At 40.7% G+C, this 19332-nt stretch overlaps 1 protein-coding gene across 1 annotated transcript in view; it reads left to right on the top strand.

The window, feature by feature from the left end:
- LOC150087119 (uncharacterized) overlaps positions 1 to 19332 on the top strand; it is a 447878-nt gene that overhangs the window by 27741 nt on the left and 400805 nt on the right. Inside the window, exons 5-6 of the mRNA XM_090372381.1 lie at positions 7333 to 7425; positions 14637 to 14912. Coding sequence (XP_090228507.1) covers positions 7333 to 7425; positions 14637 to 14912 — 369 coding nt within the window. The remainder of the gene's footprint in view (positions 1 to 7332; positions 7426 to 14636; positions 14913 to 19332) is intronic.

The following is a 19332-nucleotide window of genomic DNA, read 5'->3' as shown; positions in this document are numbered from 1 at the left end:
ATACGCGAATACCTGGAAAGCAATTTGGCCATCACGACACAACGTGTCGTTATTGCCAAACGTTCGTGTGTCACTGATCGAATGAGTTGGGACCACATTTCTGGAACTTTGTTTGGAAAGGTTGGATTGACAACGTGAAGATCATTGCATATACTGATGATTTAACTGTCCTTGTTAGTTGAAATTCAAGATATTCAATTGAAATATCTGCTAAGAAAGTTTTATCTGATCTTCAACTATGGACAGTTGAAAATAAATTAAAAATTAGTCCTACCAAGACAACATATGGTCCTTGGCTCTAAATTGGACGTTCGTCGACCACCAAGAGTTAAAATAAACAATAAACAAATACCTCTACTAACGGAAAATAAACTTTTGTGAATAACTATTGACATTAGGTTAAAATTTCTCCCTCATTTATCCAATCTGCTAATTAAGATTAGAAATTTCACCGGCACTGTTGTCAGAGTGTCAAGAACTGAATGGGGTCTTTCTAGTAGATCTTTAAGAAGATCTATAACTCTGTGTTTCTCCTATGGTTGCCTATGCTGCTGGCGCTTGGTTCCATAGGGTCTGTAAAATTTCAATCAAAATTGATATCAATCCAGTGTACAACGTTACTTTGCATTTTGAAGATTTGTCGAACGGTTTCAACACCTGCTTTACAGGTTTTAGCTGGGACGTTACCATTCCTTACATTTCGAGGGTACAGCTCTAAAACGGTGCTCGCAGGCCGGCTGCTAGTTAGTACACAGGACCAAACCTATTGGTAACTCTCTAGGAGGCTTCCGGATCAGCTAGTGTATAATCTTGCTACCTCTACTCTGCCAGATAGTGACTGGTGGGACTCCGAGTAGTGTGTATGCGGGAGCATTGTCGAGGCCACGTTATGTCAAGGATCTGGGTATATTCTTACCATTTGTACGCCATACCCAAAAATTTCATTACTCCATACAGCATGTCACACTCAATTTTTCTTACTATTGAATACACCATGAATTGTCAAACTAATAGAGCAAGCTTATCTGCGAAAAGATCTATACCTCCCAAGCACTTCCTAATTCATTTCACAAATATACCTGATCTCAATTCTAATCACAACAATGTCCATTTCCACTTGCAGTCTGCCAAAACCCCATGTTCTTTTTCTGACAGAATCTCAGTTATTGGTTGATTCAACTACTGCTCATCTCGGATGCCCAAATTATTCGCTGTATGATTCCTTTCGCCTCAAAGGTGGTACTTGTGCATATGTCCGTTCTGATATTCCCTGTCAGAGACTTGGCAATTTGGAATCTCTTCTCTTTGAGCTTCTCTGGCTAAAAAGCCGTGAAGTAGGGTTGAATTTGAAAGTGTCTGCAATTCTGCCCAGACACGATAGGAGGGAGTATATGATGAGAGCCTTGTCGATCAATTAGGCCCTGGAAAGATTGTGCAAGGCTGAAGGGGTAGAATTTTTTTCAGCCTGGACTGTACTTGTTAACAGAAGAGATTGCTTCTACAGGGATGGGATACACTTAAATAGAAAGGGTGCAAGAATATTTGCTGATGCTATCGAGGCAGTGTTAGGTGGGTCGGAAAACTGCTAGCTTGGGGGGAGACAAAGACTAATGGATTAACAGTAGCCACTGGCAGAGGTGAAAGAGATTCTTGCACTGCTTCTATTGGAATGAGCAGAAGCCTGAAAAACAAGATGCAGGATATTTCAGAGACTGCTGGAAGTCATTGCGGTACAAGTAAACACATGGGTTGTGTTAGGGTAGCTAAGAATAGAAACAGGTGCATGTATACTTGCGTGTACACTAATGCTAGGAGTTTAGTAAATAAATTTGATGAATTTGAGGTATTGCTCAAAACATCAAAGGCAGATATTGTTGGGATATCAGAGACGTGGTGTCACACAGATATAAGGAATGCAGAACTGGAATTTGGGGAGTACAACTTCTACAGAAAGGATAGACAGGATAGGAAGGGAGGAGGGGTTATGCTATTAGTTAAAAAACACATAAAATCCAAGGAAGTGAAGCCAGTTGACATCGCTGGACAGTGCAGTGTTGAGTCAGTTTGGTGTGACATAAGCATAGGTAAATCAAAATTGAGAGTAGGAGTGTGCTATAGGCCTAATGACTCTGATGAGTATAATAAGATACTGTACAGGGAAATAGAATGGGCAAGTAAATCGGAGAGTCTTATAATGGGGGATTTTAATTTCCCAGATATTGACTGGAATTTGTGGGTTGGTCACTCACACACTAGCAAGGCTTTTGTGGATTTATTGGATGATTGTTTTCTACATCAGCATGTTCGGGAGGCAACTAGAGGGAGTAATACTCTTGATCTGATTATCAGTAGTGATTCTTCATGCATTAGGAATCTGCAGATAAATGAACCACTGGGTGGCAGTGATCACAGTGTGCTGAAGTGGGATTTACTCAAGGAGGTAACTACCATCAGAGGTAAAGGGAAGGGTTTTTGCTTTCGTAAAGGCGACTATGATGGTCTGAGACAGTATTTAAATTCTATACAGTGGGACCAACTGATGATGTTACCAACAGCAAATTCAAAATGGGAAGCATTCAAGGAACTAATCTTGGAAGCTACCAGGCTTTACATACCAACCAAGAAATATTGTTCAAGGTTCAGGCCTAAATGGTTGTCAGATGAACTAATGAGACATATGGCAGAGAAGAAAAATGCATGGGATACATACAAATTAATGGGTGATGTGGAAGCCTATGATAGATATAAGTTGGTCTGTAACCAAGTCACAAAGGAGATTAGGCAGGCAAAGGCAGATTATGAGAAATCCTTGGCAAAGGATGCAAAGAAAAACAGAAAAGAGTTCTTTACCTATTTAAACTCAAGAAGGAAAGGGATGAATCAGATTGGTCCACTGGATGTTGATGGTTCAACAGTTGAGGATCCAGCTCAGGTGGCTAACAATCTAAACGAGTATTTTGCATCTACATTCACACATGAGGAGTTATTCAGGAAGGGGAATGTCGTAGGTGAAGTAAACATTGGCAGTGAGCTAGATGATTTTCTAATAACTGAGAGGAAAGTGGAGGAGAAATTGTTGAGTCAGAGTAGATAAAGCAATAGTATCTCACTTTGCTTTATCTACTCTGACATATTGCTTTATCTACTCTGACTTCCGTTCGCCTTTAGTTAGCTGTATTAGCCTATTTTACTGAAATTATTTTCTGCATATAGTTCAACAAAAATTTTTCGGCATATTTTTCAACAATTATTAATATTTCTCAGTTGTGCTTATATTTTTGTAGCGATCGGTCGGGCTAAATATCATCCAGTCTGTATTCGTACAAATTATGATTAGACATAACCCACTTTTTGGACGGCCAGTTTTATACTGAAATATAGTAATTAATATAACCCAATGCTAAATTAATTGTATTATCCATTATTATGGATATTGGAAATGGTATACAGGCAGATGATAACAGAAACCGATGGCTCAGTCTAACTTGGGTTTTTATTTTGTAGGGGTTTAGCCCTCGACAAAGTCTCCTACAAAATGGGTTCCCAAGTTGGGCTTATTTTGTTATTTTGTTATTTATCTAATATTTGATATATCTTAAGTAACTTTGCATTTTTCATGTAAGCTGGAGGTACGGTTGGAGAATGGTTACATCAATTTTCAAACGATGAGGTACTCGCATTACGTTAACTTATATAATTTGGACATACCTAACGTCCGATGTAATGTTATATCTTTTGATGGCATTAATCGGTTCGTTTTATTGTAACATTTTGTTTTTATTTTTATATAATAGTAACACTTAATTATTTTCTAGGTTTATATCTTACAATTTAACACTAGTATATTTGGATTATATATATATATATATATATATATATAAATAAATAAATAAATATTCATTTATTCCAAATACAGCAAGCCCATCACAGCACATGGCTAGGGGCAGGTAATAATATATATACAGAGTGTCCCAAAAATATTGGTACAAACGTTTAGGTTTGTTATTTGGTTTTTAGGAGCATTAGCAACTAAGGCCATATTGCTGCGGGAATATGCGGTGGTCATTCCCTGACCTTTTCGCATCCTCCGCATTTGGTGGTGACGGGATCGAACCCCGGACAAATCAAGAAGCGTGTGCTACGCACTGCCGCTCCTGCCCACCTGGCTACGGAGGCGCCACAAACGTTTAGGTAGGTAACATCTAAAGGAATGTGAATCGCATAGAAACCCATAACCGGAAACGTCACCGTAAGTCGGTAGATGGCACTGTTTATCAGTTCGCGAGAGGGAAAATTTCTGTTTTACTCATTCAAGCAGTAGTCGCCGCACGAAGAGCATGCATCGATATACGAACTGTGAGCTGGCAGACATGCACCTAGTGTATGGATTAGCAGAGGGCAATGGACGAGCCACTCAACGAATTTATGGAAAACTCTTCCCAGACAGACATGTAACGGACCACCGTTTGTTTGCGCGTGTGCATCAAAATTTGTGCGATTATGGGTCATTTAGAGGTAACGGGAGTAGTGCGGGCAGACCACGTTCGACGCGAACTCCCGCCATGAAAGAAAGTGTGTTGAATGCCGTCCAGAATAATCCTATTACAAGCACACGTGCCGTTGCCTCTGCCTTAGGAGTGCCTCGTTGCAGTGTACAGCGTGTCTGGCATGATGATTCCTTACTCCCCCAAAGGGTTCAGTTATTGCTCCCCCAATATCATCCTGCACGTGTGGCTTTTGCGCAGTGTTTCTTCAAGAAAGTGTTCAACAAGAATTGAATTTTCCAGCCTATGATTTGTTTACGGATGAAGCTTATTTCACTCGCGAAGGCTTATTCAATCAGCACAATGTTCATGTGTGGGCTCGCAACAACCCACACGGTGTGCGCCCCCATGCGGCACAACATCGCTTCTCAATAAATGTGTGGGCAGGTATGGTCGGTGACTGCTTAGTCGGCCCATACCTGTTACCATCCCGCATGAACTCCGCTAAATATCGGATCTTTCTTGAACAAGTTCTACCAGGGTTACTTGACGATGTTCCAGCAAATGTGAGACGCAACATTTGGTTTCAACATGACGGGGCGCCTGCCCATGGTGGAAGGTGCGTTCGTGACCATTTGAACAGGCGTATTGGGCGTCGATGGATTGGCCGTGGTGGATCCATTGCCTGGCCCCCACGCTCACCTGATTTATCGATCCTTGATTTCTTTTTGTGGGGGCCCTCAAATGTATCGTGTATGAATCGCCTGTGGAGACTGAAATGGAACTCGTGGCTAGACTCATCTGTGCTGCTGCTACTAGCAAAGAAACTCCAGATGTGTTCGACTGTGTCCGCCAATCCATGCTGCGTCGGTGTCACGCATGCATCGCGTCTCATGGTGGAACCTTCGAGCATCTGTTGTAACATCATGAAATGCAACCATCTCGTACTCCATTGTTAATATTATGTCAAATAAATGTTTGCCACTAATTACTGTCTTGTGTCATTCTGCTTCTTGTGCCTCTGCTAATACTTTCCCGTGACGTTTCCGGTTATGGGTTCCTATGCGATTCACATTCCTTTAGATGTTACCTACCTCCCCTAAACGTTTGTACCAATATTTTTGAGATGCCCTCTATATATATATATATTAGGGTAATCCAGAAAATTATTTCATCTACCCTTGTCTTTGTGTCTGTAAATTGCGTATGTTCTCTGGTCCATTTTCATGCTTTTCTAGACGAAGAACACGGGTTTCCGGGGATTAAACCTTGCTATCTACTCTTGAAAACGATTAACTCAACCCCAGAGTGAAAAAAGCCCATAAAAGTTCGCTACATCGACCATATTCGAACCGGAGCCTTTTCCACCCGGTGTGTGTAGGATGGTGATTATACCAATGTGCTACTCGGGCAGAGTAGGTGACTTATCATTCAAGTGAACTACTCTGCTATGTGCTTGTGTGTGCAGGTGAGCGTCTTGTACCAGTAGATGTGGATGTTATCAATTCCTGGGGTTCGCCAGTTGTGGTTGTTCCTGATCGACTGTTTTACTTCTTCTCGAAGCTCCCACTTTCTCATCTCTTTTACGTCTTTGGTTTTCTTTCGTTCTACTTCTATCCAGGGTGCTCTGCTGTTATGTCTTACTTCACTGCTCCAGATATTTCCCTAGAACTCCTCATTTGGACTTGTAGGAGGCTCTTTGGTCCTAATAATAATAATAACAATAATAATAACAGCCACCCTGTGTAAATGGCTAGCAATACACGTCACGAGGTGGAATCCCCAATCAGGGTGAAATAATATAGGAGAAATAATAATAATAATTATTATTATTATTATTGTTGCTGTTGTTGACAGCTATAAAGCAGCAATCAAACGTACCTGAGGATGTAGCTATAACGCATCATTACACAGCTTCAAAGCTGAAGCTTGGAGTCTACATTTCCAAAGTAAAGAGAAAAGTAAATGTACATAAAAAGAATAGTAAATTGAAATCTAGAGATAAAACTAAATAAATAAAAATAGGACTGATCCGTCCTATTTAAGTGAACAGGTAGAAGTAAGGTAAGGCACTGGTATTTCTTCACACACATTATACAATCAGAGTCTTAGAACTTGCAAGAAGAGTCAATTTGAAGGTTCAGGTAACGGAGGAGGTGAGCAATTTCAGTTGCCTCTTGAAGTTTCCAGGGGTGTCAAATATCTGCAGATTTGCTTTGTTGATTGATCTTGCAGTCCCGTTATAGAAATTGTAGTATCCGTAATTTGTTCTTGCCTAGGATGGTTTCTTAAAGCTCTTGTCGGTGCATTGAAATTTATTTGTGAGACGAGATGAGGGCAAATTCAGGGTACCATTTAACAACTGGTTAAAAAGGTGTAAGACGGCTTTATCTCTTCTTTCTTCCAGTGTTTCAAGTCCAAAGAATACACGCCACTCTTGGTAGAGTTTCTCATTGTATTCAAGGCCACTTTAAACCAAACGTACTGTACTGTTCTTTTTTGAATATTTTCAATTTCTAATTTTTGGTAAGTTGGACGTGGCAACCAGACCTGTGAGGCAAATTCTAGGGCTGGCCTAAAATACAGATTTTGTAGGAAGAGGTCCAAGATGCTGTTGCACAGGCGGTTCACGGCCAGTCGCTTGGTCCTGACTTAATAGAAGTTAAAATAATGAAAAGGTTTTTAATATAAGACCCGATTTAATGGTCAAGATGTTTAATAAATGCTTGGAGATGGGTTCATTCCCCGAGGTGTGGAGAGTGGCCGTTTTGAAACTGATTATTAAAAGTCCGGTAAACTATCAAGTGAAGCGGTTCGTATCGTTTCATAGTAATGTTGTCTGTAATAGCTAAAACTTATGAACGACTGTGTATCAGTCGACTAATGATTAAATATGATGAGAATCAAATGTCCTCTGATAACCAGTATGGTTATAAAAAAGGTAAGTCTACAGAGGACGCTATTTATCAGATGACAACATACATTCAGAGCTATGAGGGGCGTTACGTTCTTGGAATCTTTGTTGATTTTCACGGAGCATTCGACATGCTTTGGTGGGAAGGAATCCTCTCCAGGATTAGAAACATTGGATGTTCTGAAAAATTGTATTCAGTTTTTAAAGAATATTTTTCAAATAGAAAGATAATTGTTAGGACAAAATATACTGAAATAAAAAGGAATATTAAACTAGGTTGTCCACAGGGCTCTGTATTTGGTCCTAACGCCTGGACAATAGTTATGGATGATATTTTGAGAAGAAATCACGTTGGTATGAACGTGGTGGCATATGCCGATGACTTGTTAATCCTGGTATATGGCAATGCAAGGTCCCAACTACGTGCCTCTCAAATAATGGATGAACTGATGGAGTGGTCCAAATTGTATAAGTTACAGATCTCAAAAACGAAGACTGTATAGATGCTGCTCAAGGGAAGCCTGAGTATGAATAGAAATCCAGTAGTTAAAGCATTTGATATGTCAATTGGGTATGTGACCTCTGTAAAGTACCTTGGTTTGTGTGTAGGAGAGAGGATGGCGTTTTTGGAGCACATGAAGTACATAAAAATAAAGTGCAAGTGATATACGCCAAGCTGAGAAGAATGATCAGAACAGATTGGGGGATAAAAGGAAGAGGCCTGAATCGCCTTTATGATTGTGTATTTGTCCCCATAATCACATATTCTTCTGTGGCTTGGTTGCACCGAATTACTAATACTGTTGAAAAGAAGTACTTGCTCCAGACACAGAGGTTCGCTCTCTTATGCACAACACGAGCCTGTAGAACAGTGTCGACAGAAGCTCTGCAGAAGCTCTCAGCTGGACGATTTCCGGCTGATTTGCAGACCATCTTGTCGGCGTTACTGTATTGCGCTAGAAAGAACATCAGGAAAACTGTGTTGGCCGTGTCCTCTTGCCCAGATCTAAATAAGATATATTCGAGATCTGATTATAAACAAGAAAAGGCAAGAATTAAAAATGAACTGATGGCTGTATGGCAACAGAGGTGGGACACGAGTTAAAAAGTCCGTGTCACCTATATGTATCTACCAAGAGTTGACATATTAAATGTGCGGGCAAATTGTTGGCAGCAATTTGGACTACATGCCACTTTCCTTATAACTAGACATGGATTGGCAAAAAGACTCCATGAGTTGGGCCTTGTGGAAAATGATTTATGTTCTTGTGGGTTACAAGAAACTAGTGTCCATATTATGCTCCATTGTGATCAATACGTTGATCTAGGGCATGAACTGGAGATAAGTCTAGGTAGACTTGAACAACAAGATCTATGGATCATGTTCACAGATAGGGCTCTCCTATGGTACTTCAGTAAGTTTGTGAGTTTATTTTTTAAACGGATAGAAAGACTAGATAGTTGTTCCCGCCTCCTCGTGGCTGGGGACGGTAACACAGCCGATTAGGATATGTGAGAAAATGATAGCTAATATTATATCCTTCTTGGCTGTGGCTAAGAGGATTAGTGCTCTCCCAAGATGTGTTGTGATGTTTGAATTTTAAATAGTATTTTATTATTACTATATTAGCATTTTTAGAATAGCTCAAGATAATAACACTGAAGTAGCATAATCCACATATAAGCCTAGGCTTAGGAGGTGGACTTGCTGAAGGTAAGTCGAATGAATGTATCCAGACTGGTTTACAGGGGCTGCCCGCAGGGATCCATCCTGGGGTGGCTCCTGTGGAACCTGGTGTTTGATGAGTTTTTAAATCTGGATATTCCAATGTCATTACACAGGCATACGCTGATGACCTGATTATGATGCTTCAAGCGTCTGCGTGGGTAGCACAGTGGTACCGTCACCGTCCTCCCCACACCGCGTGGAAAAAGCCCGGGTTCGATTCCCGTCGATGACGGGAGGAACTTTAGTGGGCTTTTTTCACTCCGTGGCGGAGTTAGTCGGTCTCAGGCGTAGATAGCAAGGTTTTTTCGTCCAGAAAAACAGGCAAATCGACCAGAGAACACACGCAATTTACAGACACGAATACGAGTTAATGTATTTAATTATGGGAAACCCTAAAATAATATATATATTTTTTTATGATGCTTCAAGCAGACAGCAGGGCTCGACTGGAGGCCATATAGGCAATCATGCCACACACATGCTACAGGATTGGGTCAAGAAGAATCTTCTAACGATCTCAACCGAAAAAAACAAACTCAAACATACTCCTCAGGGGTGCTCTTGACCCTGGTAGACCTCCACTAATCAAAATAAATGGAGCGACCATCTAACTCAAACAGGAACTAAAATATTTAGGAATAATACTAGACCGAAATTTGAACTTAACATCTCTCTGAACTTAATATGGAGGCTCTTGGCCGTGATCACCAAAATCACCAGGAGGGACTAGGGACTAAAGAAGAGGGCCCTCTCCCTTCTATACAAAGCTCTCATCATCCCTATCCTTGCCTATGGTGCAGGCGACTGGTATCAGAAAGCAAACACAGCAGTCAACAAGAAAAAGCTGGGGTCGATCCACCGATCCATACTATTGACAACAACAGAGCCTGCTGCACGGTGAGCACCCATGCGCTCCAAGTCCTGGTGGGCTTCCTTCCCCTGGACCTGGAGTTGTGCACTGTGAGCTGCTACACCAACATTCGAAATGAAGAACCACAACTTATCTAGACTACACAAGAGATCCACAGAAAATAAGAGGTTAACGGAACACCTGCAATCTATTTAGCAAAATAGATGGAATCTTACCACAAAAGGGCAAGTCACCAAAAAATTTATACCCGATGTTAGCAACGTATATCCTATCTCGCCGTCCTGGTTTTCCCCTGACTTGCACCCACCTTCCTTCTTAGGCTCCTTCAGAGGAAAACTCCATGAGCTGGGAATCTCTGACAACCCGAGCTGTAACTGCGAGCAGGTGGAAACCTGGGAACATCTTATCCACGACTGTGACAACTATGAGGACCTCAGATGTCAGCTATACACACGGATCAACTCGTTGCTAAGGAACCGAGAAGAAATAATATTAGAAGAAGAAGGTAATTACCGGTCTTTCACCATCTTTGCCCGCGAACTCTTTGAAAGACAAAGATCCCTACCACATCATCACTAACCTATGAAAACACAGACATGACTACCGGAAATCACTGCAAAACTCTGAACTAGTGACTACTTGAAATAGATACAACACATGAACGTAACGAACTGGGCCTGATTTCTGGACTTGGATCTCCACCAGACTAACGCAAAGATGAAGATTACAACTTGCACTCGGACCTCCACTGGACTGCCCTGGCTAGACACTCTGCCTAGTCTGCTTTTTTACTCCTCTTTCCCTGGCAGGGGAGAAGAGATGGCCTGCTTTCTCCTCCCCCTCCTGCCATCCCTCTTTCTACTCTGGTGGGGCATGGGTATGCCGCACTCTTTCAACAGGGGTCATCTTCCCTATCGATCCCTTACTTGCAATTTCCAATCCCCCCAGTCTGCCGCCTCTCCTCCCATCTCTTTCCCCTTACACAGCATCTGCCCCACACACGACCAAATTTAAATCATCAAAATTCATGCCCGACCTATTAGGAAATCTTATCACTTCCAGTGCCCTTATAGCCCCTCTAAACAGTGTTTAATATACCATCTGTGCCCAAAAGGAAAATAATTTTTTTTTAGGTCCTAGCCACTGAAAATCTCAGGAAAGTAAGTGGCAGGACCTACCAGAGCAAACTTTAAGGGAACACCTGGCTGGCCTCCACGTGGCGGATTATGTAAAAGTCAGGTCCCATCAGGGGGCCTAGCGGCTAACAAGCCAGATGAACAAGGGGCACAACATATTACACAACACACTACCCACACACTTTTAAACCTCTGGCCTGGACAGCGTACTGTCCTCGATACAAAGAACATACCCGGAGATGAGGCAAATCCCTAGTGCCGTTAGACCCTAAAATACTTTGTAGTCTGTACCCTCCAAGTAGTTTGCATTCCAGTTTAGTGCCTGTCCTCTGAGACCATAGCGATGCAGTTTATCGATTAGTCTCTGATGGACTACCTTGTCGAAGGCTTTGCTTAAACCAAGGAAGATACTCTGGAATCGACTTCTTTTCCTTCATCAAGCGCCTGGGACAAACGAAATCATGTCTGTGCAGGTGGAACGACCCTTGATAAATCCGTGAAAATAATCTGACAAATTAAGATTCATAAAGTTAAATAGCTGCTTCATTACAATGAACTCAATTATCTTTGGGAGTGTACTTAATTGACAAACTGATCTGTAGTTGTTGGGTGAGAATGAGTCTCCTTTTTTGAAAGAGGGGTAACAAAGGCCTTTTTCAGTTGAGCTGGATGGATTCCACTCTCAAAGAACAATTTTATTAAGTGAAGTAATAGCTTTACTTCTATGAAGGAAGGATTTAATACTGAACAATTGCCACCCTTGGCAAACGAAGGATAAAAAATCTCCCACGATCGAATTACATTGAACCAGAAATTCTAAAAATGGCCTACCAGGTAAATCCACAATTGCTACTTAATCTATTCAATAAATGCCTAACCGACGGATCCTTCCCAGAAGACTGGAAAACAGCTGAACTAAAGTTAGTATTTAAAAACCCATCGAAGTCTCCAGAACAGCCTAACTCATACCGGCCCATTGCCCTCCTATCCACACAGAGAAAGCGACTCGAACGCGTCCTCCATACCAGGCTCCTCACACACTACACAGAAATCCAATTCACACTATTTTGCCCAGGATGCTGCACAGAGCAGAGGACGCTCTCTCCCAAATAACTCAAGCTGCAGCCAACAATAATCTCCTTATAACCACCGACTTTGCCTGGACCTTTGACATGCTCTGGTAGCCAAGCATTTTCCGCAGGCTAAGACAGACATGCATACCAGTCAAGTTATTCAAGTGCATACAAAGTTACCTTTCTAACAGGAAGATCACAATACCAGTAGCTCACTAAGTCTATATACAAAGTCTGCCTATAGCGCTCGATTCTCGGCCAGTTCCTCTGGAAATTATCCTTGGCCTGGATCGGGGCCCTGTTACCATCCAAGCATTCGCGGATAACATTACCATCTCCATCGCAGCGGACTCCAAAGCAGCTATCGAGGCCACTGGCAATCAAGCACTACAGATCTTACACAACTGGGCGACCCTACAAAAGCTCCGGATTTCCCCGCAGAAGACACAATCATACTTCTTAAAAGGCACCCTGGAAATATTTGCCTTCACAGATCAAGGTACAAGAAAAACCCACCAAGCTGGTAACTTCCCTAAAACACTTGGATATTATCCTGGATTCGAAGCTTTTCTTCTTCCCGCACCTCTCATACCTTCAAGTCAAAATCAGAAATTAATGCGGCTCTTATTATCCAAGAGAGCAGGCGCGACCGGGGACTAAACCGGCGAACGCTCAAATTCCTGTATAAGGCTATATTCCTCCTTGTTATTACATATGCATGATTGCATACTGGATTTGGTACTATAGAGCAATAACTGTTCGAAAAAGCCCAAACTAGAAATAATTCAGCTGAGTATCTTGCTAGCCATTACCGGGGACTGAGCAGAGCGCCTCCGGCCCTTCAGGTTTTTGCGGGTGTTTCCCCCCCCCTTGACTTAGAGGTTTGGAGATTATCCGTCGAGGATTGCACTACTGCTTGTCTCAGGGCATCCCAGCTAGCACCTTCGGACGTACCATCGACACCCGCAATGACTGTAAGCAAGAAAAGAAGAAAATAGCTACTATGCTACTACAAATCCGGCAGACAAGATGGGAAGAGACGGAGAAGGGCCTAATAACTAAGAAATTCATCCCAGATGTCAAACTTGTATATCCAAAGTCATCACCTTGGTTCTCTACCGGCCTTTACTATACATATATTATAACTGGACACGGCTCTATTAACCATAAGTTGACTACATTTGGAATTATCAATAATTCACTGTACATGTTGAGAAAAAGAAGATTGAAACCATATTTTTTATAACTTCCCAATTTATGACGATCTTCGAGGAACACTATTCACTCGACTCCAACACCTACCTCAAGGACAGGAGCACCTGTTCATTTCTGATGAACAGTCCTACAAACTACTAACGGAGTACGCACAGAAGCTCTTTGCTAGGCGCAGCACCCTACAACCAACTCAAACTAGGGATACAAACCCGTGAGGGACTTGCCCAAATGGGAAATAAAATCTCTACTTCATTTTAAAAACATCGATTTGCAAACCGTGGAACATCCAGGATAGGGTTACTTGCTAACCCAGCCACATAGTTGGGTAGGTTCCAGTGGTCTATACTACTCTACAGCCAAATAAAGTAGTATACTCAGCACTCTCGCTGTGTGGCTTTTATACTCTTCCTGGGGTTATCTTTCTCCCCTTTTTGCATGGTCACTGGGGTTAATTTAGGGGATTCCTCTTTTCTCTTACTTTTACTCCCTTTCTTCTTCCTTACACTGTAGTACCGCAATCTATCGCTTTTTCTTTCTCATATGATGGGCAGCCTGACTACCTCCTAGCGGTGTGTGCAGGTGACATGGATTTCCACCAGGGGGCCCTGCGGCCAAATGCCAGAACATAATAATAGAATCCAACATACTACTACACATTCCACACGCAACACTTTACTATCATTTACAAGTAGTACTGTATTTCTTCACAGCGTACATATGGTGCTGATGTGGGAAACTACAAGTGGCGCCTGATCCTATCACTATGCACACTATGTTGCTAATGCGCCAAAAAAAAAAAAAAAAAAAAAAACACCACTGAAATCAAACCAATCAGAATTGTCTTAAATTCATTTAGGGGTTGGAGTTATCTTTAAAATAAAATAAACAAACTGGTTATATTATTTACATCAGTAGTAAAAATAAATGTACCAGCTGGAACTCTGAACAGATAATCCAGCCCACCAAAAAAGACTCCAGTCCTCCAGTACGCAAAGCCACATTAAATAATCACCTGTTACAACTGCCCTCAGCGTCATGATGGACTTGTCTGTTTCTTCACAGGAATAAAATATTTATGTATTTATTTATTTATTTTACTAAAGCATCCATTATCATATTACGGATCTCTAAGCATTATTTTTGAGAGTTATTATTGAGAACAACTCTGCTCATTAATTAATTTTCATTAGGAGTAATTAAATCCCTAATTACAGATCATTGTTCTGATGGTGGAGTGAACTATGCAAAGATTACAGGACACACCTTACGATCTGCCCGTACAACTCCTATTCCACTAATTCATCCGGGGTCTCTGGGAAACACGCTGGACTGCAGAGAACAGTGTGATGGTCTCGGTGCTGAATGCCCGTCCTTCACAGTGAACCACCACAATATGCGATGTGATAGGCTGGACCGTAATTCACGCGGAAGAAATGACGATCTCACTCCTAGAGAGGGTTCAAATTATTATGAAAAGGTTTGTCTCCGAGGTAAGAGAGAGATTCTAAGTTTACTCTCATTACTTTTTAAAACCAAGACAGGATAATTTTGCATTAATTTATGATTCCTGGAAATCGTTTTTTCGTTACTGAAGTTTGAATTAGTTGTTGAATACTCTCGATATACCTTGCCGACGTTTTTGACAACTCTTCATAACTAAATAACCTTTTCTTTAGTTATGAGGAGTTGTCAGTAGCAGCGGATGTCATGTAGCAGAAATGGAGTACCTTTAACACAGACACGGGACATTAAATCACCTGAGAAGAGAGATTAGGAATGACGTTATTCCAAATAGTGATATGTCATCATGTTTGATTATGAGAAAGATCTGCTGACATACGAGCGTTAGCATATAAGTTAGTAGATGCTAAGTTGCCAAATAAGCATATAAGTTAGTAGATGCTAAGTTGCCAAATAAGCATATAAGTTAGTAGATGCTAAGTCGCTGTAACGCGGATGTGAGGAGATAACTTTAATACCTGCAAACTAAGCTAACCACGTTATAGCCGAAAAAAGTTTACCAATTTTTTTTGTTTATAACATAAATACACTTTACTTAAATAAATGCTTTATTACTTTGATTTATACTTTATTTTATAAATATAGATTTATAATTTATACTGTATTTAATACTTTATTATTTTACTTAAATAAATACTTTAATTGCTAATGTTTTTTTAGTATACTTTTAGTATACTCATAAAAGACTAAAAGTCATAACGTAATAAAGGTTATATCATTCGTTTACATTCTACTGATACAAGGACAGATTTAATGCATCCGTTCTGAAATAGTCATGTAATTTAGTTTAGTTTGCCGGAAGTGATGACAGTTTTTTTAGTACATAATTTTTAATAGTGTTCAGATGCAATAAATAAAAATTTTCACTATCACTCTGACGTTCTAATCACGCCACTAATATGTTCAATAACTGTTAATTTCTGGTGCTTTTTCCTTACACGAGTTATCCATTTTATCTTCTGAGTCATGTCCTACGTAACTGGCCTATTTTGTCATATGTCTATTTGTCTTCCCACATGCTGCGAATGCTTCATCACTCATACAATGTGCAATTGGAGTTTCCGCATCCACGCAGCTAGGTAATTTGCTCCAAGCCACCAAGTATATTACAAACAGCTGTCGGGGGGGGGATTTGTTTAACCTGTAAGAATGCCTATATTCTGTTTATACCTTTACTCTATTCTCGTTTCCTTACCCCACATTCCGCATTCCGACTCGTGTACCTCACAGAAGAATCGGGTTCGTATGCATATTTATTCTTTCCTGTCAGATTCTTGAGAATTGTTGTATTAAGTAAAATTCCTCCTTCGGACTAGGCTTGTGTGTTCAAATTGACTAGTTAAAACTTCATTAAAGGCTATATACAATTCTTTATTACATAAAATGAAGTTAAAGATAATTATGCACATTATATGGAAAGATAACACAACATATTTGATACATTAAATGAACTGTTCCATTATAAAAATTGATATTCATATACGTCATTTAGATAGAACAAGGATACTTAACGCTTTCCATGAATCTCCATTATTATAGCTTCTCTAATGTGCAACCATTTAGGGATCATACTCAATTCCTTATTCGACATTCTTATACAATTTAATTTATAGCTGCACTAAACACAAACTTCCTCTGGCTTAGTTATCATAATACAATTGGAACCACCTTATATGCTAGTATTTATCCTCATTATCTGTTTCATACCTGCACTAAACACAAACCCTTTACTGTCTTAGTCGCCATAATACATTTGGATCATCTTATAGGCTAGTGTTCACCTTAATTATCTCTTTGATTTAACCCATCTAATATAGCTACTTTACATCCGTTCATTCATATTTACATTGACTATCTCCGTCCATTTCTCTGTTCATTACTATGTTCTAATAACAATACTCAACTCATCTACATATGCCTATATATCTTAGGGTATATTAATCATATGACCTTCCTCTTTAATTTTCTTATTATCTCCCTATAGTCCTTCTAATAATTTATAGTGTGCTTATTATAACTTGGTACTTACTTCTATATTGTGGCGGGATGTTTTCGTAAGGGCCTTCTACTTCTTGCTCATTCAGGGCTGCTATCTTCCCCTATCCAGAGCTATTTCTTACTGCATCCAGGGCTGCTATCTTCCCTTATCCAGAGCTATTTCTTACTGCATCCAGGGCTGCTACTTTCTGCTCCCAGGACTGCTAGCCGACCGGGCTAGCCGAGTGGGTAAAGTACCTGCCCGGCAACCTAAAGGTCGCGGGTTCGATTCTCGCCTCGGGCTTGGATCAAAGTACTGCAAAAACCTTGGGAGGTGCAATATGGCCACAGAAGCCGATGCGCCAACAACTACCAAATCAATCAATCAAATCCCAGGACTGCTAATCTCTGCTTTTCAAGACTGCTACTTTCTGCTTCCAGGGCTGCTTACTCTCTGCTTCCAGGGCTATTTTAGAATATTATCGCTTTCCTCGGTAGACTTATTCATCTATGTAAATCTTCTTCTTTCATTCTTACTGTTTAACGAACTCCCTTCAACTACCCCTTACACGTTCATCCCTTATTCTCACACCCTTACATTTCCGATAAACTCACTTCGCCTCCCCCTCGTCGACTATCTCCTCACTATATTTCCACTCCACTCTTTCTCCCCCTTACATTTCCGACAAAATCCACTCTTTCTCCTTTTTGCTTTCGCACGCTCTCTCTTTTTGTTCCTGAACTTTACACTTCCCTTCAAGTTTGGCACGCTTCCCCCAAGGAATCCAACCAATCCTCCCCCTCTGTTTAAATTTATGTTCCTTTCCATTTGCCAACACAATTCTCCCAAGCTGTCTCCCCAGTGCGCAAACCAACCCTTTTCTCGAACTTTCTTATTTTTTTCTCACAGGCAGTATGACCCTTTCATGTCCACCGGCAACCTCCACAAACACTCATTTTCGTTTCACACCTTTCTCTCTAAAAATATCAGAAAACTCAAATATCAGCCAGCCTGACACCGGTTTTATTTTGAAGTGAACACTGGACGTCCACTCATTTCCTGTTTTGGTTCTAACGGTGTCAGAGATCAAAGGAGGCGCTTTGTATAATCCCGTTTCACGTGCTATTGTTCTTCCTTAAGCAATCCCCTTCACGCCCGTTCTCAAATGACACTCCTTTACTTAGTCCTGCTATTCCTGTTTGTCTCTGGTATTATTTGAATTACTTGTTTACCCCTTTGCTACTATAGTTAATTCTCACGCTTAAACCATCCCATCACTAAATCTAGCGTTCTTCAAATTTTAACTTTACTTCTAGCAAAACAATTATTTTTATTTTAAATTTGTAAGATTTTACATCTTACACAGCCTTTGCTTCTTGTTTTGAAGATGCTGCTAAATCAATTTTATTACTAGTGATCTCGCCTTTTCCAATACGTTTTTCCAGCAATTGCTGATGTTGAGCTTACTTTCTTTCACGCTAATCCAGTATTGTGCGCAACGTCTTTCAGTTTTAATCTGGCGCCTCAGTAGCCAGGTGGGAAGGAGCAGCAGTACGTAGCACACGCTTCTTGATTAGACCGGGGTTCGAGCCCGTCACCAAATACGGAGGATGCGGAAAGGTCAGGGAATGACCACCGTATATCCAGGAGCAATATGGTCTTAGTTGCTAATGCTCCTAAAAACTAAATGACAAACAAACAAACAAGTTTTAATCTTTACAGAACTTGAATTTCTGAATTTACAACATCAGCAAGTAGCTCACTACAATAGTAGGCTTTGAAGACTCGAATAATGCCCTGGCCCATGGCTTCAATTAGTGCAGTTATGTTTATTGGGAGAAACGCACACTGATCCTGCCATCTTTCGATTTCCAAACGGAAGGATGAGCTGGGCAGTGATCCAACATAATAGAGGCCTTTCTTAACGTTCTTTGGAAAGTAAATGGCGTCTCACGGATGGTATAAACTTTTAAACTTTCAATAAAAAATATCATTCGTCATTCAAGCATCGACTAGGGACTTTGGCTATTACCGATACACGATGGCTTTAGCATGTGATTTGCAGTCTTGTTTTCTCACAGTAATTCTCTCTTTATTAGTTTTCATGCCCCTTTATTATGAGCATTTTTAATATCCAGTGGCTTGTGGGGAGAATTTATAATACAGCGCTGTTTCATTGCAATTCTACAACTGTTCATCAGTGAATTCACTATCTTGAGTCATTTTACGCAGAATTCAGGAAATGCTTCTGCTGTTGTAATGCCACCAAACGAAGATTCGCCTACAGTGCTAACCTGAGCTATGCCAAGGTTAGCGGCCCCGAGTGGGGCCAAGCGAATGATCATAGCGATTTCCAAAGGGATTTGAAAGCTTCCAATCGAATGATTAAAGAGATTATTAAAGCCTTTAAT

The sequence above is a fragment of the Mastigoproctus giganteus genome, chromosome 4 (assembly GCF_048544385.1).
Source record: "Mastigoproctus giganteus isolate SK-2022 chromosome 4, ASM4854438v1, whole genome shotgun sequence".
Lineage (NCBI taxonomy): Eukaryota > Metazoa > Arthropoda > Arachnida > Uropygi > Thelyphonidae > Mastigoproctus > Mastigoproctus giganteus.
The sequence above is the reverse complement of the archived record's forward strand: the minus strand, read 5'-3'. Positions and strand labels throughout refer to the sequence as shown.